Source organism: Ursus americanus, chromosome 2 (genome assembly GCF_024610735.1).
Source record: "Ursus americanus isolate L20-20 chromosome 2, mUrsAme1.1.p, whole genome shotgun sequence".
In the NCBI taxonomy this organism is placed as follows: domain Eukaryota; kingdom Metazoa; phylum Chordata; class Mammalia; order Carnivora; family Ursidae; genus Ursus; species Ursus americanus.
Genome location: NC_142128.1, coordinates 9,069,650 through 9,095,855, shown reverse-complemented (window position 1 = coordinate 9,095,855; position 26,206 = coordinate 9,069,650). Strand labels below are relative to the sequence as shown.

Sequence of the window (26,206 nt, the reverse complement as noted above, 5' to 3'; positions counted from 1 at the left end):
GGCCAGGTAACTCTTGGAAAGGGGCGGCCAGCCCACAGCCCCATTCTTCGGACTACAAGGCCAGTGCTCTCCCTGCTGCCTTAGGGCCCCGTGTAAAGCCCAGATTCTGAAACTGGGTCATGTGGCTTTGGATTCCAGCTCTGCCACTTACAGCTGTGGGGCCTTGGGCAAATTACTCAGCCTCTGTAAGCCTCCTGCAAAACGGGGCTAACAGCATGCTGTGGGGTCACTGTGTTCTCACATAAAGTACTCACACGGGCTGGTGGGAAGCACTCTGCCCATGTTAGCTACTGTAATGCCTCAGGAGTTGGTTTGTCTTTTTGTTCTTTTTTTTCCTCTGAAGATCTTTAAGAGACAAAGTTACTCCCAGTAGTTTAAAAGAACTGAAATAGGTTTGTTCAGGGCTTGCTGGCTCTGGGAGCCCATACAACCTTGTGCCAAATCTTTGAAAGCCAAGGGCAGGCAGGGTGGTCCTGGGTGCCATATTCTTCCCAGTTCACTCCCCAACTTCCCTCTCCTGGTCCTGGTACTCCCAAGGAACTGAATTGGGACCATAAGCCCCAGGGAGCAGTATATTGCCCAAGAGTGGCCCACAGCCTTTTTTTAACAGTCCCCTGGGCTCCGAACATCACCACTGAGCTGACAACAGCCAGCGGCACAGCTGCCCCAATGCACTGAGGAGGACCCCAGGACCACACAGACAATGGGAGGAGGGAATGTCTCTCTGGGCCCCAGAGCTGAACCCAGGTCAACCTCTGTCAGCAATCCAGGGCGTTGCTTGGTAGCAAGAAAACCTAACCGCCACACAGGTCTGACTCAGTCTAGAAAGGACCCAGCAAGGTCCCAGCAGCAGTCCTTCCTGCCCACAGATCCTTTTGTCGAGTTATCTAGATGGCATCTCAGGGCAGAACACCCAGCTACAGGACTTCCCTGTACAGGACACAGAGACTGCTACCCCAGGATGGGAGCCACAGGGCTTCTCCTGAGAGCAAGGATGATCCGGCCCTCAGGGGCCCACACACCTGTCTGCCCACTGACCGGGACAGCCACACCTGGATGGGCCTCACCCTCCCTGCTGGAGTCATGCAGAGGCCAGTAAAGGTCAGGGTGCGGGTCTACATGTGCCCTGTCGCCGAGGGGGCCTGGCCCTCGCTGCTGGAGAACTCAGAGGAGCCAGGAGGGAACCCTCTCTCTTTGTTCTCCCCCCCAGCCTGCTCTGGAAGCAGCTGTGGCATCTGCCTGTGATATGAACAAAGAGAGGACTGTGACTAGCTGGTAGGGCTGGGAAGCATCACGAAATGTCAGAGTCGCCGGGCTGTCAACCTTTCTGTGCCCAAACCTCACTGTGAGAGATCAGGAAGCCAGGACCCCTGCAGGCCAGGGCTCCAAATGGCCCATTCAAGCTCCAGGGGAGTTCGCCCCCTGCAGGCAGAGAACTCGGCCTGCCTTCCCCCAGCTCCTGGTCTTCTCTTCTCTACATTCCAGCTCAACAAGGCAGGGACAAAGGGGCCCCTTGCAGGGACGAAGGGGCCCTTTGCAGGCCCGAGCCCATTCCTGGGGAGACATTCCTGCAGGAGCAACAGCAGAGGCCTCCCTCCCCAGATTTACGAGCGACTTCATCTCCTTCCCCCAGCACACCCCAGAATACTCAAGCAGGCAAGGATCCCTGACAATTCACCTTGCACGGCGGGGTGAGAGAACAGGGGTCTGGGCCTCTCACTCCTGGCCCCGTGATTCTGCGTCCAGACGCTTTTCCAGTTGTGGTAAAAACAGACGTAACAGAGAACTTCCCGTTTTACCCATGTTTGGAGGTATGGTTCAACGGCACATACATCTACGACCGTCACTGCCATCCATCTCCAGAACTTTTATATCTGTGAAACGACTCCCCATTCCCACAGCATAATGTCCTCCAGATTCATCCACGTGGCAGCAGGTGTCAAAATGTCCTTCCTTTGTAAGGCTGAGTAATATTAAATTGTGTGGCTAGACCATTCATTTACTATCATCTGCCGATGGACACTTGGGTTACTCCCGCCTCTCGGCTATGGTGAGTAACGCAGCTATGAACAGTACCCCACAAATGTCTGAGCCCTGGCTTCCACTCCCTGCAGGTAGGTAGCTACAGGTGGAATTGCTGGCTATCCGAAACTCTTTCTAGCTGGCAATGTCCCCAAAGAGCACGTGGGGTCAATATCCAAAACCGCTGGCAATGGGCTCTGACCATGGGCATTCTTTGACCCTCCCCTTCCTTCAAGCACAGCCCTGGGTATACGTGGAAGCTTTTCCGGTCCCACCGAAGCCCTCTGAAGTCATGCACAAGCTGTGCCTCCCCTCAGGGCAGGTCGCCACCTCCCTGTGCCATGGGAAGGCACTGTCCTTGGCATCAGGAGCGCTGGTTCCATGGGGTTTGTGGAGACAGGTCTCTGCCCCCTTCTCCGGTCTGGGTAAAGACTGTTGGAGTAGGTTCCCTTGGAGCCCTGCCAGGGTCGTAGTTCTCTGGCTCCAAGCAAGAGCCAAAATGCACCGGCCTTGGAGAAGCCTGAAAGAATGCTGGTGGACAGAGCGATAGCAGCGGGGGACACGCGGCCACGTGGAGCTGCTGGCTGTGGCCTTGCCCAGCCTGAGTGCCTGGGCCTGTCCCATATGCCGAGCCCCAGGCCCCTAAGGAATCAGCCTCAACCTCTGGCCCAGACCTTTGGGAACTTGCCCTTCGGTGTGGTATGCTGTGTAAAGCACTGGACTTGGAGCTCCCTTTCCAGATCCTTCTCTTCCCACACCCCCAATGAGGGCCCCCTTCCTCCCAGGTCCAGCTCTGACCCTGCCTTCTGGAGGCAGCTGCAGTCCGAGCCTCCACCAGGCGATGCATACCTTCAAGGTCTGCTCATTCCAGTGCATGAGGAAGGCCAGAATGGCCGCACAGCTGCGACTGATGCCCAAGGTGGAAAAGACCAGGATGACCGAGCCAAGCTGGAGGTGAATTTCTGCAAGAGGAAGGAAAGATGGGGGGGAAGTCCGGAGGGGGGCATGGATGTGAGCTGCTGTAAGTGGACTGGCTTCAGTGGGCCCATGGTTCAGGAGTGAGCGCAGACCCAGCACACCACAGCCTAGGCTAGTCACAGGACCTCTCCAGGACAGTTTTGTGACCTGGCAAACGGGGACCCTCAGACCTCACTGGCTGTTCTAGAGAATCACACTGGGTGTTCAGCCTTGGCTCTCCAGGCTTCCAGGCCAGGAAGCTCTGCTTCTAGTTGGCCTCCTGGGGGAGGGGGGGCGGGGATGAGAGGTGGTCCCCCCCTGCCACACTGCCCCCCCCCCCCGCCACCAGGCACTTGGGTGCCGACAGAGCCAGTGCAGCCTGGGTGTGAATCCTGACTCTGCCACTCACAGGCTGTGGGGCCTGAGCATGTCACTCTAAGCCACAGTTCTGTAATCTAGAAAATGGGGGTGACAGTAGACTACCTACCTCATAAGATTTTGTGCTGTGCTTAGCCCAGCACCCGGCACAGAGATATCAGCTATAATCACACTTAATAAAGCCCCTGAGGCTGAGTCTTGCCCAGTGAGAGGAAGCCGGCTTCCTAGGCTAGTCCGGTAACCCCCAAGAACTGGAGATCAACATAGCAAACGCAAAATCACAGACTGTCAGTGCTGGAGGAGGACCCCGAGATGACGAAGGCCACGTGCTCATCATACAGACAAGGAAACAGGCATAGAGCAGCTCAGGACTGGCCCAGAGTCACCCAGTAAGGTAGGGCTGGAAGGTGCCCTCTGTGCCACAGGGCTCTGCCATCCCGTGGCGGGACACGTGGCAAGTTGCAATCTCAGATACCAGTCAAGTGATTGTTGCAACCTCCTGGGCAAATAAGGGATATCTGGGCCAACACGTCATCTTCCAGCCGCCTGTGCGGAAACGCAAGCTGGGGCTGCATCTGTGTGGAGCAGGCAGTCCTGGGCTGGGGCCCCGACCCGACTCAACCTCACTCTCTCCATCCATCTTGCTCTCCTTGGGCAATCCGGAGCCCTGGAATGACTGAAAATTCCACCTGCAATGAGCGGTCACTGCCACGTGTGCTGGGAGAGCCAAAGGGGCGCTGTGCACATACACTGGGGATCGTGGAAGTCAGAGCTGGGAGCGTTCCAGAGTTTGCCTTCCACCCCACCCCATGGACCAGACAGGAGGGCAGGGATGCAGCACGATTTACCTGTGGGCCCCCAGAGCCCAGCCCAGAGCAGGCCTCCCTGAACGCCTACACCCACGGTGGGCCAACGCACTCACTGCCCAACAGGGGCAGGGAGGCCAGGACTGGGGTTTGGCCAGACCCCAGAGGGCCTAACTCTTCAGCCAGGGCCACAACATACATGGGGCACTCAGTCGACAATCTGGTGCTCTTATTTGGCCCCACGTCCCCCGAGGTAAATGTGTGGCTATCCACATTGCCGAGGGCTCCTGAGGGCCGAGCTTGTCCCAGGGCTTGGCCACCCCTGGCTGGGCTTGTGCTGGGCCCTGCCATTCTTCTCCTCAGTGCTGGCAGTCACCATCAGGAACAGGCATGGGGACAGGTGCCACAGCCCCTCTGGCCCCTGGGCACAGGCCAACTGCTTCCTGGTCAGAGATCGCTCCTTACCAAGGAAGTGACAGAGGTGCCGTAAAAAGGGGGAAATGTTGGCTTCCGGGGAATCTTCGATCTTGATGTGCAGAAGTTTGTCCTTGTCGTCTATGAAACTAAACAGAAGGAAAGCACAGGAAATTGGGCAGACTCGCACACCACCCCCCTGGAGTGCGCCTCGTGCACAGCAGTGGGACCACAGGGAAGGGATGCTGAGCTGGCTTCGGGGAGAGACGGGCAAATAACTGAGCCTGTCTCAGAAAACAGGCCCTACCTCCTAGGGCTGTCGTGCAGATTAAGTCAGTTCATCTATGGAAAGCATTAGGCAATCCACTTGGCACATAGTAAATGCTCAATAAACGTGACATCATTATCATTAACCATTCATGGCAATTTCCTAGAGCGTGGTGCAGAGAGTCAAATGAGGATGGGGAGGAATATGTAAAGAGCTTGGAGAATGAGCCTGTTACGTTACACGGAGAAACCAGGTAAGCAAGATGGAGAGTTGGGGGGGTGCTGTTTGAGACAGGGTGGTCAGGGAAGGCTTTGAGCAGAGGCTTAAAGGGGTGACGGGACAAGCCAGGCAGCCATCTAAGGAAAGAGGGTAGGGGAGAACACCAAGTGCAAAGGTGCTGAGAGGCAGCATGTTTGATGGACTTGAGAAACAATGGAGACATCAGAGTGGCTACAACGTCACGAACAAGGGAGAGAGAGGAGGTGTACGGCAGGTTCAATGACAGGATGCCTGCAAGGAGCCACCAGAACGTGTGGCACATGGTAAGCACTTGGGGAATGTTCGTTATGAAGACTGTGGTCTACTGGAGACATCGGGCAGCATGCAGACCACTGTGGCAGGCAGAAAGCTGCAATAGACTCAGAAACAAAAAGAGGCTGACTTAGTCTCAGCAGATACAAGCACAGTTCCCATCCATCCATCTGTCCATCATTCCCTCCCTATCTCTCTCCCTCTCTCTCTCTCTCTCTCTCTCCCCCTCCCTCTCCCATCCATCCATCATCCATCCATCCATCCATCCATCCATCCATCCATCCATCATCCATCCATCATCCATCCATCCATCCATCCATCCATCCATCCATCCATCCATCATCCATCCATCATCCATCCATCCATCATCCATCCATCATCCATCCATCCATCCATCCATCATCCATCCATCCATCCATCCATCCATCATCCATCCATCATCCATCCATCCATCATCCATCCATCATCCATCCATCCATCATCCATCCATCATCCATCCATCCATCCATCCATCCATCCATCCATTCTTTCCTCAGACACTCACTCAATGCCTATTGTGTGCCACACCTTGGGCTGGACCCTAGTGGACACAAGATGAACCAAAGAGGGCCAGCCTCTCCCAGCTTCAAGGAGCTCCCACCTGATGGGGGAGGCAGACACAGAAACAAAGAGCCCCAATCCAATCGGATAGGTTTGGGGATAAAGACCTGCATGTGATACTGGAGAGGAAGGGCAGGGAGAAGTTGAGGGAGGTGGGGAAAGCTTCACAATGTGGGAAGCATCTAGATGGAGAAGGTGGAAGGACACAAGGTTACTACATAAAAATCAACTGCATTTCTCAGGGCGCCTGGGTGGCACAGCGGTTAAGCGTCTGCCTTGGGCTCAGGGTGTGATCCCGGCGTTCTGGGATCGAGCCCCACATCAGGCTCCTCTGCTATGAGCCTGCTTCTTCCTCTCCCACTCCCCCTGCTTGTGTTCCCTCTCTCGCTGGCTGTCTCTATCTCTGTCAAATAAATAAATAAAATCTTTAAAAAAAAATCAACTGCATTTCTATACACTAGCAACAAATAATCAGAAAGTGAAAATTTAAAAATACCATTTATAACCACCTCAAAAATATCAAATACTTAGGAAGACATCTGACACAAGATGTGCAAGACCTGTACCCTGGAAACTATAAAATATTTGTGAGAGAAATGAAAGAGCAAAGTCAACGGAGGGCTAGACCAGGCCCATCGTCAGGCAACTCGACATTGGTAAGATGTCAGTTCTCCCCCAAACTGGCCTATGGATTCAACTCTATCCCAATTAAAATTCCAGCAGGCTTTTTGTAGAGACCGACAAGGTGATTCCAAAATTATTGGAAATGCAGAGGAGACAACCTTGAAAAAGAATAGAAGGAGAGGACTAGCTCTACTCGATTTCACAATTTATTACCAAACTATAGTAGTCGAGAGTGCAGAATTGATATAAAGAAAAACACAGACCAATGAAAAAGAATCAAGAATCCAGCTATAATACCACACACATGGTCAACTGATTTTCAGCAAAGGTATCTAATCAATCAACAGGAAAAGGATCATTTTTCCCCCAACAAATAATGGCCTCCATATGCAAAACATCTGGCACCATATCCAAGAATTATTTCAAAATGGATTGCAAATTGTTAAAGTTAAAACCATAAAACTTTTAGTGGAAAATATAGGAGAAAATCTTTGTCAAAATTCAAGTGTCTATATAGGCATGGGTCTGCTTGGACTCCATTCTGCTCCTATTGGTGTATTTTTCTATCCTGTACCAACAACCCAATGCCTTTCTTGTGTTTTAAGACTTGGTATCTGGTCAAGTAAGTTTCCCATTTGTTGTTCTTTGATATTCAGCTATTTTTGCCCTTTGCATTTCCATATAAATCTTAGAATTACGCTAAAACCTATTGGAATTTTATGGGGATTACTGAATCTGTGGACCAATTGGACAAGAATCAAGATCTTTACAAAATGGATGCTTCTAATACGTAATACCCACATTGGGTATAGAGGTCACTCAAAAAAAATTTTTTTAATTAAAAAAAATAACACCTCTGTTTATTTAGGTAGTCTTCAATTCCCAGTCATGCTGTGTAATTTTCTGGTAGAGGTCTTACACATCCTCCGTTAGGTATAATCCTAGGTATTTAGTATGTTTATGCTAGTATATGTTTTTAAAATTTCAGTTTGTTTCTCATTTGTATGCAGAAAAACATTTTTTGTATATTGATCTTAAACCCAGCAAACTCACTTAAGTCTAATAATCTCTCTGTAGCTTGTTCCAGCTTTTCTGCATATAAAATTATATTGTCTGAATAACTGAAGTTTTTTTCCCCTTCCAATTCCTGTCTTCTTTTTCTTGTCATATTCACTAACTAGGACCTCAAGTACAGTGTTAAATAGTAGAGGTAGCTGCATCTTTGCCTTGTTCCCAGACTCAGAGAAAAATTTCCAATATTTTATCATTAAATGTGATGTTTGCTGTAGAGATTTTCATAATTTTTTTTCATTAGATCAAAATTCCCCTTGATTCCCAGTTTGCTTGGAGTTTTTCTTTAAATCATGAATCTATAGTGAATATTAAATGCTTTCACTGCATCTACTGAAATAATCCTGACTTTTCCTCTATGTTATCGATATGGTTAACTACATGGATTGATTTTTCAGATCCTAAAACGGCCCTGTATCCTCGAAACAAACCCAATTTAGTCATCACATATTAGCCTTTCCCTGGAGCTCTGTAGTCAGTGTGCTAATATTTTGTTCAGGATTTTTACATCTGTGTTTATGAAGAAAATTAGTCTACAGTTTACCTGCATTATGTTTTGTTTTTTTTTTTTTTTTTGTCAGACTGTAAAGTCAGTTATGCTAGTCTCATAAAACAAGCTGGAAATTATTCCTCTCCTTTATTCTCTAAAAAAGAAAAATCATGTTGGCTTTATTTCCTCCTTAAACATTAGGTAACATTCTTCACTAGAGCCAGAATTTTCTCTATGAGAAATTTTTTTTTAAAGATTTTATTTATTTATTCGACAGAGATAGAGACAGCCAGCGAGAGAGGGAACACAAGCAGGGGGAGTGGGAGAGGAAGAAGCAGCCTCCTAGCGGAGGAGCCTGATGTTGGGCTCGATCCCAGAACGCCGGGATCACGCCCTGAGCCGAAGGCAGACGCTTAACGACTGAGCCACCCAGGCGCCCCTCTCTATGAGAAATTTATTAGTTATCGATTACTAATCAAATTTTCTATTTTGTATGATGTCAGTTTTGATAGGTTGTATTTTTTAAAAATTCATTCATCTAAATTTTCATACTTATAATAAAGTTTTCATATATCCTAAGATCTTTCTAATATTTGTAGAATAGGTAGAGTCTCTTTTTATAAATGGCTATTCCTGCCCCTTTTTGCCAATGATATATCAGATTTATTAATTTTTTAAAAACTATTCTGACTTTCTCAATCCTCTCATTGATTCTGGTTCAATAATCTGCTGCTACTATTCCTTCCTTCTTCCTTATTTGGGTTTACTTTGCTGTTCCTTTGGTCATTCCTTGAGATCAATGCTTAACTAGTTGATTCTTAGCTTTTCTTCTTTTTAATAGATGCATTTAAGGCTATAAATTTCCCTTTACCCACAGCCTAACTGCACTCCACAAGTTTTGATACATGTTATCTTTATTATTATGTAGTTGAAAATATTTCATAATTTCCATCATGAGTTCTTTTTTAACCAATGCTATTTAAAAATGTATTTCTAGGGGCACTGGGTGGCTCAGTTGGTTGAGTGTCCAATTCCTGATCTCAGCTCAGGTCTTGATCTCAGGATTGTGAGTTCAAGGCCCACACTGGGCTCCATGTTGGGCATGGAGCCTACTTAAATAAATAAAAAAAAGGGGCGCCTGGGTGGCGCAGTCGTTAAGCGTCTGCCTTCGGCTCAGGGCGTGATCCCGGCATTCCGGGATCGAGTCCCACATTGGGCTCCTCCACTGGGAGCCTGCTTCTTCCTCTCCCACTCCCCTGCTGTGTTCCCTCTCTCACTGGCTGTATCTCTGTCACATAAATAAAAAAAAAAAAAAAATCTTAAAAAAAATAAAAAAAATAAATAAAAAAAAATAAAACTTTAGGGGTGCCTGGGTGGCTCAGTCGTTAAGCGTCTGCCTTCGGCTCAGGGCGTGATCCCAGAGTCCTGGGATCGAGCCCCGTATCAGGCTCCCCCGCTGCGAGCTTGCTTCTTCCTCTCCCACTCCCCCTGCTTGTGTCTCTTGCTGACTGTCTCTCTGTCAAATAAATAAATAAATAAATAGATAATAAAAATAAAAATAAAAAATAAATAAAAATTTATTTCTAAGTTTCCAGTAATTTTCTGGTTATCTTTTTAAATTGTTGATTTCTAATTTCTAATGCTTTCTACAATGAAAAACAACTGTATGTGATTTTAAATCTCCTAAGATTGGTCGAGTCTTGCTTTATGGACACTCATATTGTCCAGTTTCATAAATGCTGCCTCCATGCAAACTTTTTTTTTAAGATTTTATTTATCTGAGAGAGAATGTGAGTCAGCGTGAGTGGGGGGAGGGGCAGAGGGAGAGGGAAAGAAGCAGACTCCCCAGTGAGGGAGCCTGACTGGGCCCTTGATTCCATGACCATCACCACCACCCCTTCCCCCAAGATCATGACCCGAACCAAAATCAAGAGTCGGACGCCCAACCGACTGAGCCACTCAGGCGTCCCACGTAATCAATTATGTTTTGAAGAGATATAAAAGTGACAGCAAAAGTATTTTTTATTTATCTACATAATTATTTCTGGGGATAAACTTTATAGTTTTTACCAAATTAGGAAATTTTTTGGCTAGTACTTATTTAAATATAAAATATTTCTTTATAGTTTTTACCAAATTAGGAAATTTTTTGGCTAGTACTTATTTAAATATAAAATACTTAAATATATTTTCTGTCTTTCCACTTTCCTCTCCTTTGAAGATTTCAATTTACACATGTTTCTGTTCTGGTTTTTCTATTTTCTTCTCTTTTTTTTTTTTCTTTTTCTTTTCCTTTCTTTCTTCTTTTTTTTAACATCTTCTTCTTCCCTAGGTTCCATTTTGGACACTTTCTACTAGTATGTCTTCAAATTGACCAACCTTTTCTTCTGCACTGTCTGATCTGCCATTAAATCCACCCAGTGTATGTTTCATCTCGGACATTTTCATCCCTAACCTAGGACTAGTTTTTCATCACAACTGAGGCAACACTTTTCTCAGTGCCCTCTTTGCTGGCCAGTATGTTGTGAGTTTTGTCTGCTCTGATTGGAAATGTAAACTACTTTTGGCCCTACATGGTCTCTGGGGATTCCATGTGTGTTCATTTCTACTGGTTTTTCTCCCAGCCTTGACTTGTTTTCTCACATGTACATGCTTATCAGTACTCAGCTGAAGACTCAGGGGGAACTCTGCAGATGTTCAGAGCTTTCTCTTTATATTCAGCTCTCTACTCTCCATGCAGCTCTCTCCTGCAAATTCTAGCCAACCTGACCTCTCTGACTTCTTGACTCTATACCCTCAACTCAGAAGGAATGACAGGATCTGTCTCGGCCTGCTTCTTATACTGTGACCTGCCAACCGTCTCCTACCAATAAGCTGGGTCAACTGAGGGGCTCATCTTGTTTTTCCCCCCTCCTCTCAGGAATCGGTGTCCTATGTTGCCTGTTGGCCATTGTCTGGAAACCCTTGTTTTAATGTTTTGTCTGGGATTTGGAGGTCGTTTAAAGTGGGACTGTAAATTAGGTCATGAGGATGGAGCCCTAGGGCTGGGATTAATGCCCTTGTAAAAGAGGGGCCAGAGGGTGATCGTCTGCCACGTGAGGATGCAGTAAAAATAGGGCTGTCCATGAGCCAGAAAGCAGGCTCTCGCCAAACACTGAGTCAGCTGGCGACTTGATCTTGGATTTTCGTAGCCTCCACGGAACCCGTGAGAAATAAGTGTATTTTGTTTATGAACCACCAGCCTGTGGTATTCAGCTACACAGCAGCCCCAGTGGACTGAGATAGGGGTCACTTCTCAGAGGGCCTGAGAAGTAGGGTAAAATAGCATACTCTGTCCCATCATGTTAAATACCAGGAAAGCATTCCTTTTGGTGAGATCTGAAGGGCGAGTATTGGGTCTCAGAGGCAGAAGATGCCACAGCCAAGCCAGGAAATAGACTACAAACCAGGCACAGATGAAGGTAAGTGTAGGGCCAATTCCAGCGTGTGCTGATTTCTAAGACCCTTTCAGCTCTATAAATGCATGGGGCTAGGAATCTTATATAAATGCTTAATTTAAAAAAATCAATAGTATTTCTACTCACAATGGCCCCTTCTCCATGGAGACATTGACATGTGCTTTGATTTTCAAATCCTTCTGAATTTTTGGGTCGCAGGCTTGCCTGAAATTGCCCAGGTAGATCTTGCCTGGTATTATTTCAGCAGGATAGGGCTGAAAGGCATCCAGTTCCTGAGGGAAAGGAAGGAGAAAGGCTGGATAGAACACATACGCTACGTGTCATAGAATAAGATATTCTTTCCCCAGGGAAGAAACTGGTTTTGTTTTTCGTTGTTGGATTTTTTGTTTTTGGTTTTCTGTCTTTTGAAATGTGGCTCAGCATGAGAAAGATAATCCAGAATAACGAAGGAGACTGACTTGCATGAGGAGTTAGAAGGCTGATAGTACAGGACGGAGCCACTGCGCCGTGGGACAGCACGCCGCATCTGAACACGGACATCCCACTTACCCCCCACGGCACCTGCGTGCACTTTTCCGGGTGCACGAAGATTGGCATCTGATACCCCTTGACACAGAGCTGTACAAATCCAGTAGGAGGGGAGAGTGGGGAGCCTTATATTATTACACATTATAATTGTATATATTATAATATATTATTATTGAAGGGACAGCCCTTTTATTACATAATTGCATATTATAATTATATTAACATAATTATAATTGTATTATTTTTGGAGGCCTCCAGAATTTTAACATCTTTTTTAAAAGAAAAAAACCACTAAAACTACTCACATAGAGCCTGTTTGTCATTAGGAAATAAATTCTGATGAGTTCTGATGTAGACAGGTAGGGGGGACGGGACACCACCTAAATGGGAGTTCACTGGAATTCCACGTCCAAAGTTATGGTATGAAAAATTGGGGTTTCTTTGAAAAACAAAGACACAAAGAGAAAGATTATTCCTACATTCCCCCAAAGCGTGTCCTAGGAAACAGCGGTCACTCTCAATGCGCTGTGAAAAAAGTTGAGAGAATCAAGTACATATGGGAAGCAGTACCTAGGCTATCCCTGTCTCAGAAATTCACAACATAGGTTACCAAGAAAAGGCAGGAGAAGTAGAAGGCAGTGAAGAAACCTGCTAACTACAGCTACTATGGAAAAGAGTACGGAGTTTTTTCAAGCACTTAAAAATAGAATCACCATATGATCCAGCCATCCCACTTCTTGGTCTATATCCAAAGGAAATGAAATCACGATGTTGAGGGAGTATCTCCCGTCTTCCCTGCAGCATTAGTCACCGTAGCCGAGACACAGAAACAACCTAAGTGTCCATCGCAGATGAACGGATAAAGAAAATGTGGCATGTACACAGAATGGGCTATTATCCAGTCATGAAATGGAAGGACATCCTGTCATTTGGGACAACATGGGTAGACCTAGAAGGCATTAGGCTAATTGAAGCACAGGAAAACCTCGTCTTACTGTGCTTCCCTTAATTTTGCTTTAGAGATACTGCAATTTTTACAGGTTGAACATTTGTGGCCACGCTGCATTGGGCAAGTCAATCGGTCATGTTTTTCTACCAGCATTTGTTCACTTCGTGTCTCTGTGTCACATTTTGGTCATTCTCACAAAATTTCCAACCTTCTCGTTGTTATTACATGTATTATGGGGATCTGTGATCAGTGGTTATGACCCACTGAAAGCTCAGATGATGGTTAACATTTTTTAGTAATAAAGTATTTTTAATTAAGGTATGTCCATTTTGGGGGCGCCTGGGTGGCTCAGTCGGTGAAGCGTCTGCCTTTGGCTCAGGTCATGATCCCAGGGTCCTGGGATCGAGTCCCGCATCAGGCTCCCTGCTTGGTGGGGAGTTCTCCCTTCGCCCTTCACCTGGCTCATGCCCTCTCTCTCTTTTTCTAATAAATAAAATCTTAAAAAAAATAAAAGGTCTGTCCACTGTTTTTTTTTTAGACGTAATGCTAATGCCCACTTAACAGACTATAATATAGTCTAAACATAACTTTTATACACAACAAAAAATTCATTTGCCTTGCTTTATTACAATATTTGGTTTATTGCAGTGGTCTGGAACCAAACCCACGATATTTCCAAGGCATGCCTATAAGTCAGACAGAGAAAGACGACTACTGCATGATCTCACTTATATGTGGAATAGGAAAAGGCCAAATTCTTAGAAACAGAGAATAGAACAGTGGTTGCCAGGACCTGGGGAGTGGAGGAAATGGGAGATGTTGCTCAAAAGGGTACGAACTTCCAGACATAAGAGGCACACGTTCATGGGGACTTTAGTTAACAATACTGTATTATATGCCTGAAAGTTGCTGGGAGAGTAGATCTTAAATGTTCTCACCACACACACAAAAGGTACCGAGGTGAGGTGATGGATGGGTTCATTAACCCTATCTGGTGATCTTTTCACAATATACAGATGCAGCGAATCAACACGTCGTACACCTTAAACTTCTATATGTTAGATGTCAATTATATCTCAATAAAACTGAAGGGGAAAATTTACAAAATCTGATTGTTCCAAGGTAAGATTATGAGAGTGCCAACCAGGTGGTTAGAAAAAAATTGTCATCAAATAAGAATTTATAAACTGGTTGGAAAACAGCCAGTAAAGCACGGCGGGCTAAGACTATTCTCCAAGTGTACCTCTGGGGTACTGCTAAGAACCTTCCTACTGGTTCCTCAGGCTCATTCTGTAGCCCAGATGTTTGTAATAACACAGTGGCTACATGTTTCTTATTGGCATGGGTTGAAATCACTTGTGATATTGAGCACGAAAGCCAGACATAACCTCAAGAAAATACACACACACCCCACTCACGTTGTATAAACTCTTGTTTCCAGCACGATCTGCTTAGCGGTCCCTTTTTTGCATGAGTATCCCACGGGAAATGCTGACCTACGTGATTTCAAAGGTTAAACCTAGTTCTAAAATTCCTCTGGCTGCAAGTCGGACTCCGAAGTACTGCAGGCTACTTTGTCAGAGCCTTGTGGCCTCAGCACATCTCCCCTCCCAGTGAGCCCACCACAAGCCCACATCCTTCCCAAGCTGTCAGCCTCAAAAAGCCTTTCTCAGAGAGCAGACGGCAAGCTGAACCAACGCTCAAGAGTGAGAAAGGGACACACGACCCAAAACGTCCCCAGAGCTCGGGCTGACCGCACCCATAACACTCAGCTTGCTGAAGCCAAAGGACACACCCCCGCATCCAGTTTCATCTGGAAAATCTCACTGAACACCGGACACGGATTTTTTTTTTTTTTTTTTTTTTTTGACAGAGAGAGACAGCCAGTGAGAGAGGGAACACAGGCAGGGGGAGTGGGAGAGGAAGAAGCAGGCTCCCAGCGGAGGAGCCTGATGTGGGGCTCGATCCCAGGACTCTGGGATCACGCCCTGAGCCGAAGGCAGACGCTTAACGACTGAGCCACCCAGGCGCCCCTGGACACAGATCTATCAACTCTTCTTGCTGCTTTCAAACCAGCTTCCTTTCCTGTGGCTGTGTGGCAGGGAAAACATGCTGGGCTGTTGAGAACTAGCGTGTGTTAATTCTAGATCCTGTGATTTTGACACCCACATCAATGAGGATATCCAGACTGAGCCCACTGCCCTCCCCCACACTGCCTCCACCTCCCGTGTCCCCCCACCTGTCACCCACATGGGGAACCAGGGTACTAACCGCAGGCTCCTTCCTTCTCCCATGTCCCGCCCTCCCCCTCCCCCACCATGTCTAATCAATGCCACTGCCTAAGTGTTTCCCGACTCTGTTCTCCCCTCACGGTTGCTGCCTTCCACCTTTCCCAGACCCACCCGACCCCCATGGGTCTGCTTTCCACACCACGATCGCTGGTGAACTTTCTCAAGTTCAATCAGGCGGTGCCAGCCACCCCGGGGCTCACCACCATCTCTCTCTAGTGTGGGCTTCACGTCTTAGTCATGGAACCTTTTGCTCCAAGAGAAATCTCATTTAAGGGAGGCCACAGGTAAAACAGAGGGAATGAGAAGCTGCTCTGTCTAAAGGCCACGTTCAGCGCCCCCACCCGCCCTCCTAGGACAAGTCCCTTGGGGAGCAGTAGGGACATCCCTGCTTTCCAGCATCTCAGAGCACGTAGCAGGAGGGGCGTGGGGCTTTCATTCTTGCCCTTGAACTACTAACGAAGGTCCCAAAGCAGAGAGAGACAAATACTAGGTGCCTACACTCTAAGGAGGGCCACAGACACCTAGGGCAGAGCCCAGCCAGCTGCCACCAGCAGCCACCACGCACCCCGCCCCCCAATCTACATAAGACGGTGCAAGGGCTTGCAAGTCACAGGTGTATACACATGTCAACATTAACTAAAACGTGCATTTAAATATGTTGCAGTTCCTCCTATGTCGACAAACTTCCTTACAGGTTGCTGAACCTCACGCTAAAGTTTTTTCAAAAGGGAGGGAGGCGAGTTATCAGCAGGGTGAGGTTTGCAGAGAAATACTTAGTTTGCACAATGAAAAGCCAAGAAGGAGAGCTCCTCTAGGAGTGAGCAGTGCCTGGCAGGACAGCGAGACAGGGCGGTACACCTGCAGAGCAGAAAATCATAGTGCGAAGGGGTGCAGGTGTGGTCGGGGGCTCATGGACTAAGTAAAACAAGGAATTGGGGGTGCTCCCGGCAGGAAGTCTCGGCTGGCTTTCTCTGAAAGATCCTTAGTAGCAGATGGGGCCCCTGAACCGGGACCCAAGGACACCAGCACCTAAGGCCCCCAGCAACATACAGAACTGGCCAGACCAGAGTGAGAAGGCATGGCCCCACCACTGACAGGCAGCCAGTGCCACAAGACAGGCCCACCCTGGACCCCCCAGCACTGAAGTCACAGGCCTGGGAGCAGGGAAGAGAGGAGAGGTCCCTGCAGCTAACCCACACCTTTGGCCACTTCCACCCTCAGCTCTGGGGGATGGGAAGAGATGAGACTTGATTCAGATCTGAGATTGGAAGGTGAAACTAGACTCACTTTTCCTCTGCTTTAAGAAATTACTACAAAAATATGCAAAAGTAGAGAGAAGAGTGTAATAAAGCTCTGGGTCGATCACCCATTTGCAAACATCATCAACTAATGGCCAGTTTAGTTTTAGCTCTATCCTCACCCACTTCCCAACACACCCTGGATTATTTTGAAGGAAATGCCAGATGTTGTATTGTTTTACTCTGTAAATATTTCGTTCTGTATCTCTGAAAGATCCAGTTAACACACACGTTTCCCCTATCATTTTATGATTAGCTTGAAAGTGGCCAGAACTTCTGGAATCTGCCCAAGATCCTGCTAAAGGCAAAGAGCCAAATGTAATTACTAGAAAAAAACAGGGGCCCCACATGTCTACATCCCACTGCATTCAGCCTCTTGAATAAACCCCACTCCCGCCCTCCAGAGACCAGCCCCTGCCTGTCGGTCATGGCCCCCCCATGGCCACCCCATGCCTGCCTCAGCCACCCTCCACCCACTTCTCTTCCTTGCAAGCTCCTCTTCCTTCTTCTGGTCTGGCTCCAGGAGGGGCCTCACCTCTGGGCTCCAGACACCGGGGGCGCCCCTTGTCTCTTCTGCTAGCCAAGAACTCCTCGTAGGCAGGATGCTAGCTCGTCTTTTCTGTGTTCTCTGGGCTTGTGGGTCCAGACAGCAGAGAACGGATGGGCAGCCTCAAATCATGGCGCCCCTGCCTGTCTTTGATGATGGCCCACCATCCAGAGCTCCCCCTGGGACCCCTGCCCTCTGGACGGGCCCCCTCTTCACCACCACGCTGACTCCGGCCTGAATCCGGTGATGAGAAATTCACCCTCGTGGCCTGGACCTCCTGGCTGCCCCAGGTCCATTTTCCAAGCATGGTCTCCTCCAGCCCCTTCCACCATTCCCATGTCACTGGCCTCCTCTTTCCCCTACCCTGCTCCCCGGCCCTCAGTCCCCAGGGGGAGACCATGCTCCCACCCAAGCCTGCTTGGGCTCAGCACCCTGCCTCACCTGCAGCATCCAGATGATCTTCTGCGTCCGGAGGAAGTGGTACATGGCTGAGAAGCGCTCGTAGCCTCCTTTCAGGATGCAGACGGGGTGGCGGGTGAAGTGGGCCAGCGCTCTGCCACACTCCACGGCAGCTCCGGGCACCAGCTCTAAGAGCAGAGACCAAAGAGGTGATCGCCCCTGTCTGCCTAAAGCTCCAGTCGATGTCCACTCGATTTGGAAAAGCAATGCTCTAGGGACCCAAAGCAAATCTAACCGGACAGGAGTGTTAACAACTCAAATTCAAAACGCCGCTTGCTACTAGTAAGTTGATCCTTCTTTTCCGTAAATTCTTTTTTTTTTTTTTAAGATTTTATTTATTTATTCGACAGAGATAGAGACAGCCAGCGAGGGAGGGAACACAAGCAGGGGGAGTGGGAGAGGAAGAAGCAGGCTCATAGCGGAGGAGCCCGATGTGGGGCTCGATCCCATAACGCCGGGATCACGCCCTGAGCCGAAGGCAGACGCTTAACCGCTGTGCCACCCAGGCGCCCCATTTTCCGTAAATTCTTAAATGATCTGGATCTCCACAGGATCGCAAGGAAAGGGGATTTAGCAGAAGGGAAATGTCCCTCATATACGTACCTCATGATCGTATACCATACCATTCACCTCAAGTGGGTAAAGTAATGGTTTCCAGTATAATCACAGAGTTGTGCAACCATCACCCCAAAAAGAAACCCTGTACGGGTTAGAAGGTTCCACTCCTTTCCCTTCAAACACCCAGCTTGAGGCAACCACTAATCTAATTTCTCTCTGCGGATCCGCCTATTGTGGACATTTCGTATATGGTTTTGTGTCTGACTCCTTTCGCCTAGCTAGGGTCTCCCGAGTTCATCCGTGTCAGTACTCTGTTCCTTTTTAGGGCTGAGTGCTATTCCATCATGTGGAACTACCACCTTTCGTTTATCCGCGCAGCCGTCGAGGAGCATTGGGTCATTTCCAAGTCTTGGCTGTTGTGGATGGTGCTGTGAACACTTGCGTGCAAGGTTCTGTGTGCACAGGTCTTCATCTCGGGTGCGAACCTCGGAGCGGAACTGAACCATACGGTAACTCTGCGTTTAACGTTTTGAAGGAAACACCGAACTGTTCCGTGGCACCTTATCCATCTCACACTCTGACCAGTGGAGCAACACGGCTCCAATTTCCCCACATCCTCATCGACACCTGTTAGTAGCCGTCTTTTTTATCGTGGCCATTCTCGTGGGTGTGAAGGGACGGCTCATTGTGGGTTGGACATTGATTTAATCTTAAATGCCTTCACTGAGCTGCAGAATCACCAGGCGACAGTATCCAAAATAGATATCTATGGGCAAGCTTGCATACTCAAGGCGGAGCCAAGATACCCCCAAGGCCAGGATCTGAGCCCTAAAGACAAATACCAAGCTGCAGACTCTGGAGAGCCAGCTTAAAGGGGGAAGGGCGGGGGCATGGGCTCTGACTTCCACATTGAACCTCTGTCCAGAGATAGTCAATTCCAGCAGGGGCTGCTGAGGACTACAGGGGCCTGAGATCCGTCTGGAGGACTGGATCCGGAGGAAGAGCCTGGGGTCAGCAGCCAGGCCACGAGAGAAACTGGAGCTGGCGGGACAGGAGCCAAACCCTATCCTAGAACGCCTGGCTTAGAAGCCAGAGTCCTGGGTGTCTCAACACCGTCTCCCTCTTGAGCAAGAGACTGAATGATGGCTGAGCGGTCAGAGGGCTCGGGAGAGGGGAGTCCTAGGACACAGTGCCGCTGCCTTTAAACTGGACAGCTGCTCCCCCGCCAACGTCACATGACCAGCTGGAGGCTTATTCACCAGGGGGCTACAGGGTCAGTGCCGGAGAAAGGCCAGTTTCCAGAACAATTAGAGATTCCAGAGGAAAGCCTTGAGGACAGTCCAGGGCCCAGGCCACCCAGCCGCAGATATGATGGGGTTATTAACATTAACTTTATTTTTAATCCTATTAATCTTGAGTTCTCCAATGACACGAGGCTTCGCATGCTTTGAATTGGGCACCCACTGCTTCAGGAGGACGCGAGACCCCATCCAGGCCAAGGCGCTCTCTACTCAGCGGCAAGTTTTAAGTTAAATTACTTTTGGTCCTTAGCCAGACAATTGGCTTGAAAGTCAGGCTTTGTTCAGAGAGCAGGGGAAAAAAAAAATGCCCACATTCCCAAAGCTTCCCCCCGCAGTTGTGGTCAATGACCCAGCCCAGGAAACTCCAACCACACCTATCAAGAGCCCCGTTTGAAGGGTCTATAATCTGTATGTTGTAAGGAAGGAAGGCTGATTTAATGTAAGGGAAATGTCTCTCCTCCAAGAAGGGGGCTGCTCTTTGCCTGGTAAAAGGAGTTTAGAGAAAGAGCCCCATGGGCCAAGACAAGGGAAGGTACTCTCCAGGTTCCTAGGAAGAGACCCAGCCGAGAAGGTAAAAACACCATGTCTGTGGGGGCAGGGGTGCAAAAAACCACCTGCGCCCGGTTCCCACTAGGAATCCTGAGACCGCGCCCTCCCCCCCCAACAGGGTGGGAGAGGAGAGAAACAGCCACAGCCCAGGGACCAGCAGCACCTGTGGAACTCCTGGGAAGGAGGGCACAGAGCTAAGGGGAGGGAACCACTCCTGACTCACCCTAGACAGGGACATTTCAGCCACAGACACAGCAAGGACAGAGGCCCAGGGCCCAAGGCCACACAGGTGAGGGGCACCTCCCCAGGAGGCCAGCAGGAGAGGAGCACACAGAGCTGACGGAGCTTCTAGAATATGATGGAGGCTCCACCCACGTCCTGATTCCCTTGGGGAGTGGGGAGGTAGGTGCTTAACAGTAGAAAGGGGAAGGGGATGGGGAGAGAAACCTCGAAATGGTCTTTTACCCCAGAGACTCTGCGTTCACCTGAAAGATGCCATTTTAAAGGAGAAAAGTGCTTTGAGTGGACAAGGTGAGTGTGTGTGTGTGTGTGTGTGTGTGTGTGTGTGTACGCACACGTGCATGAAGGTTGGGGTTTTGCTGTGTTGTTTTGCAGTTGTGGTTTCCTACTCAGTGAGAATGGGGGCTCCATGAGGTCATTTATAGGACATAGAGGGGGTTATCTTTATTGACCACTGTTTCCTATGGTTTCAGGGTCCAACCTACAATCCTAGGATTGCAGACTGGAACCCATCCAACCTGATAAGCTTGGGAAAGAGGGAACAATGTCTTGGCAAAGGACCTCCAGGGAAGACTGATTTCATTAAAGATGGAAGCCTATCGCCACCCAGTGACCACTGCTGTGAATGCCCAGGCCCATGGAAACCCCACATATACTCACAACTGAGCCACGAGCGGCAGAGCCCCTATGCCAACAGCTAGGGATTGTCAGCCCCCCAACCAGGGGCTGGGTGGAGAACGCAGGGGCGCCTCAGAAAACAGATCAGAAGATTAGAGCCAACCACGCATTGCTCTCCAGCTCCACTATCCAGGCCTTGGGAGACCAAGACAGAACCAACCTGCCCGAATCCTGACCCCACCGCTTATTAGGTGTGGTGGTTCCAAGCACAGTCCACAAATTCTTTCAAATACAAGAAATAATATTTGAAAGAATATAAAGGGAGGTTGAGTCTGATTCCTCACCACTTGAGGGTAGGCTGCACTCCATGACTTCCTTCTAATGAACAGAATGGGGCAGAAGTGACCAGAAGTCTCAGGACTCAGTCGCAAGAGCCATGTGGCTATCTCTGGCTCTCTTGGATGGCCCGTTCCAGGGGAAACCAGCTGCCGTGTCACAAGACCATCCATGTGGTCCTACGGAGAGATCCAGGTGGGGGGGAACAGAGGCCTCCTGGCCATACCAGTGTGAGTGAGGCACCTCGGATGCAGATCAGCCCCGCCCAGTCAGCCCTTCAGATGACAGCGACCCTAGCCAGCATCTCAACTGCAATCTCAGTGGACATGCCGTACCAGAGCCTGGCATCAGTTAATTAAGGTTTGCAACGGAGTTTGGGGGTAATTCTTTACATGGCAGTAAAGAACTAAATCAACATATGTAGGATCTTGAGTGAGTTACTGCATGCACCTTTCTGGGCCTCAATCTCCCCATCTATAAAATGGGAATATTACCTATTAGAGACCATTCTCCACGGCCTCTCGGGTTTCTATGTGTCCTGTGAAAAAAAGATACTGGCTTTTCAAGAGTATTTGTATAACAAACATCCTTGGAAGATAGACCGTTTCTCCGTCTAGAGCCAGGGGCGGGCAGGCTTTCTGCCCATTATAAAAAATTAAGGCCCTGGGAGCACCTGGGTGGCTCAGTCGGGTAAGCATCTGACTTCGGCTCAGGTCATGATCTCGGGGTTTTGGGAGGGAGCCCCACACTGCATCTGGCTCCGCACTCAGCAGGAAGTCTTCTTGTCCCTCCGCGCCTCTCCCTGCTCGTGCTCATGCTCTCTCTCTCAAATAAATAAAGTCTTTTACAAAAAGAAAAAAAAAAGATTCAGTCCCCTGAGCTCAGAGTTCTCCTGTAATACAACCCACTGTGCGGGTAGGTTTTCCTCGGCCCTCTTCCTGTCACGCTGTGAGAATGGGGGCTTGGGCACCAGCGCAAGGAAAGGAGGACATTCTGGCTACTTTCACTGCTCTGAGTAATAAAGTCCATCGACTCTGACTCGATCACCACTAGCTGCTGTTCCGGCCGCGCTCTGAAACACCTACCTTGTCTGCTATCGTCAGAGCTGTCATCCTCGTCCTCCTTCTTGTCCCCTCTTAAGATGATCTCCAGGGTGCTGGTGTTGTTATCATACACCACACAGTATTTCACGCACTCCAGATCCACAGACTCCGGGATAAGATACTCATTTGCCCTCTAAAGAAACCACGGGAGAAGTCAGTTGGTGGGTGGGTTCAGCTGGGCACATACTCCCCGCACTCCAGCCCTGGGTGCAGCTGGAGGGAGGACCGTGCCTGTTCCCCTGACTACACACACAGTCCCAGCAGCACCGAGAAGGGACCGGAGAGTGTGCTGGATGCCGAGCACCTTCCACGCCCATGTGCCCTGCTGTGACAAAGCTGACCACAGCTGGCCGGACCAGAGACAGTGTCCTGACCAAAGAAGAGCTGGTCTATCGAGAGGCCCGCAGCCCAGTAGGTGGCCTAGCGCATGTGCTCTCAGAGCAGCCGAAGCCAAACTGATGACATCTCTCTGGGAGAGGGTAGTTGGTGATGGAGGCCTAATCCGAAACCTGCCATTAAAAGGGCAGTGAGCAGAAGGCTTGGATAAGCAGAAGTCGCGAGCAAGTGGATATAATGCGTCAGACTCAGATGTACACTGTGAGAACGGAAACTTTTGTTCTTTTGTAGTCACCGATGCACCCTGAGCTTCTAGAACTATACCTGGCACATGGCTATAAACACAGTCCGAGAAAGGAAAGGGCAAACAGGAACCAGGACGTCGTGAGCAGCTGGGAGTGGCTGAGTTGCCAGGAAGGTGGGCCATGGGGGCGGAACGATGCCCAGGACCCCAAAGGGCATCCCAGAGCTCGAGGAGGCCTGGATGGGCGGTGGCTGAGAGGTTAGAGGGTCGCATGCTTCCTGAAGGCCCCCACTACTCAGGGAATCCCGAGCCTGACTGTCCCTTGCAACCTTGTCTGGCTGACAGAGATGGCCGAGACAGGGCCTGCAGGTGGGGTAGGGTGAGTACATAACGATTCTACTACAAGGCAGTGAAGCCAGGCCTGTGGAGGGACAGACCAGAAAGTTCTCTGGGATGGAGAGGGGAGGAATCCTATTTGTCTGGAGGAACTAGGAGAGAGCCGGTGCTCAGGACGAGCAGGGTTTGCACAGATAATGAGAGAAAGGGGGGCTTCTGGGTGTGGAGAACAACATGAGCAAAGGGGACAGGAGTGGAGACGTGGAGCAGGTGGGAGGGCAGGACAGATGTGGCTGGACATTCGCTCGTTCGCTCAGTAAGCATACGTTGAAGGTCTACTCTACACTTACGCCGTCTGAGGCTCTGGAATACAGAGCTTCAAAGCGGCACAGGAAACACCCGAGTAGGCCCAGAGGACACAGAAAGGCTGTGCAGGTGGGAGGGATTGGAGCTGGGGCTGCAAGGGCGAGGAGAAATCTGCCAGATGGACAAGAGTGGGGACAACGTTCCAGACAGAAGGAACAGCTTCCGATCATTCATTTTAGTCAACAAACATGCTGAGCACATCCCAGATGCCAGGGACCAGACTGAGCCTCCGGGATACGGTGATGAGCAAGGCACACGCATCCCTGTGCTCCCAGCAAAAGGTCTGGAAGCCTGAGACAGCAGTATGCTGGGGGGGGGGGGGGGGGAACGGGGGACGACATACTCTATATCCTAGATTAAGAGACTGTTGGTTGGGGTGCCTGGGTGGCCCCATCGGTTAAGCATCTGCCTCTGGCTCAGGACACGATCCTGGAGTCCCGGGATGGAGCCCCTCGTTTGGCTCCCTGCTCAGCGGGGAGTCTGCTTCTGCCTCCCCTCCCCCCTTTCCTGCTCCCGCTCCTGCTCTCTCCGTTGGTCCTCTCTCAAATAAATAAAATCTTTAAAAAAAATAAATAAAGTGCACATCAATTGTAGGATATATTTCAATTTCAAAAATATTCAAATATGGAGGGGGATATGTGTATCTTAGAAGCAAGGAAACACAGTACGGCAGTGCTGTTGAGGTGCCAGGTGAGAATGGAAGCAGGAAGGCCTGAGGTGCCAGCTGAGAATGGGAGCAGGGAGGCCAGGCGAGGGAGGCCAGGCGAGGGAGGCCAGGCGAGGGAGGCCACCGAGCTGGGGGCTGTGTGTCCTGCTGGGGCTGTGTGGGGCTGCTGGCAGGAAAGTTCGGGAGGGGAGCCAAGAGGTGTCAGCCTGGCTGAGGCCCAGAGAATGTCTCTTCCAGAGCTGGGGGTGCTGCCAGAATCACAAGACTATGCAGATCTGAGAGTGGAGCCAGAAACCGAAGGCCATAAATGACAAAGGGGCTCTGAATAGGCTGTAGAAAGCAGAGAAAGTTCTGAAATGCGGATTAAGAGCTAGACACTGAGGGGCACCTGGGTGGCTCAGTCATTAAGCATCTGCCTTCGGCTCAGGGCATGACCCCGGGGTCCTGGGATCGAGCCCTACATCGGGCTCCCTGCTCTGCTGGGAGCCTATTTCTTCCTTTCCCACTCCCCCTGCCTGTGTTCCCTCTCTCTCTGGCTCTCTCTCTCTCTCTGTCAAATAAACACATAAAATCTTAAAAAAAAAAAAAAAAAAAAAAAAAAGAGCTAGACATTGAAGCCAGCCAGTTGAAAATCCTGGAGTTTATCTTTGTGTACGGTGTGAGAGAGTGGTCAAGTTTCATTCTTCTGTATATAGCTGTCCAATTTTCCCAGCATCATTTATTGAAGAGACTGTCATTTTTCCACTGGGTGTTTTTTCCTGCTTCGTCAAAGATTAGTTGCCCAAAGAGCCGAGGGTCCATTTCTGGGTTCTCTATTCTGTTCCATTGGTCTATGTGTCTGTTTTTGTGCCAGTACCATGCTGTCTTTGTGATCACAGCTTTGTAGTACAGCTCGAAATCCAGCATTGTGATGCCCCCAGCTTTGTTTTTCCTTTTCAACAACTCCTTGGCGATTCGGGGCCTTTTCTGGTTCCACACAAATTTAAGGGCTGTTTGTTCCAGTTCTCTGAAAAATGTCATTGGTATTTTGATTGGGATGGCATTGAAAGTGTAGATTGCTCTGGGTAGCATAGACATTTTAACTATGTTAATTCTTCCGATCCATGAGCATGGAATATTTTTCCATCTTTTTGTGTCTTCTTCAATGTCTTTCAAGAGTGATTTGTAGTTTCTAGAATATAGATCCTTTACGTCTCTGGTTAAGTTTATTCTGAGATAACATTGGCTAACAGACACATGAAAAAATGTTCAAAATCGTTAGCCATCAGGGAAATTCAAATCAAAACCACATTGAGATACCACCTTACACCAGTTAGAATGGCAAAAATGGACAAGGCAGGAAACAACAAATGTCGGAGAGGATGTGGAGAAAGGGGATCCCTCTTACACTGTTGGTGGGAATGCAAGTTGGTACAGCCACTTTGGAAAACAGTGTGGAGGTCCCTTAAAAAGTTAAAAATTGAGCTACCTATGACCCAGCAAATGCACTACTGGGTATTTACCCCAAAGATACAGACGTAGTGAAGGGAAGGGCCCCAATGTTCATAGCAGCATTGTCCACAATAGCTAAACTGTGGAAGGAGCCGAGATGCCCTTCAACAGACGAATGGATTAAGAAGATGTGGTCCATATGTACAATGGAATATTACTCAGCCATCAGAAAGAACGTTTACCCAACATTTGCAGCAACATGGATGGGACTGGAGGAGATTATGCTAAGTGAAACAAGTCAAGCAGAGAAAGACAATTATCATACGGTTTCACTCATTTATGGAACATAAGAAATAGGAAGATCGATAGGAGAAGAAAGGGATAAAGAAAGGGGGAGTAAACAGAAGGGGGAATGAACCACGAGAGACTA

The 26,206-nt window shown here is 49.0% G+C and overlaps 1 protein-coding gene across 3 annotated transcripts in view; it reads right to left on the bottom strand.

The window, feature by feature from the left end:
• Window positions 1-26,206, bottom strand: part of STYXL1 (serine/threonine/tyrosine interacting like 1) — a 67,947-nt gene that overhangs the window by 11,728 nt on the left and 30,013 nt on the right. For 2 of the 3 annotated variants that reach the window (XM_045786235.2, XM_087868055.1), the window contains 6 exons: window positions 22,379-22,529; window positions 17,674-17,819; window positions 11,746-11,891; window positions 6,084-6,158; window positions 4,629-4,726; window positions 2,872-2,984 (listed from right to left, as the gene is read on the bottom strand). In XM_045786235.2, coding sequence (XP_045642191.2) covers window positions 2,872-2,984; window positions 4,629-4,726; window positions 6,084-6,158; window positions 11,746-11,891; window positions 17,674-17,819; window positions 22,379-22,529 — 729 coding nt within the window. The remainder of the gene's footprint in view (window positions 1-2,871; window positions 2,985-4,628; window positions 4,727-6,083; window positions 6,159-11,745; window positions 11,892-17,673; window positions 17,820-22,378; window positions 22,530-26,206) is intronic. The other variant, XM_045786236.2, reaches the window with a different exon arrangement.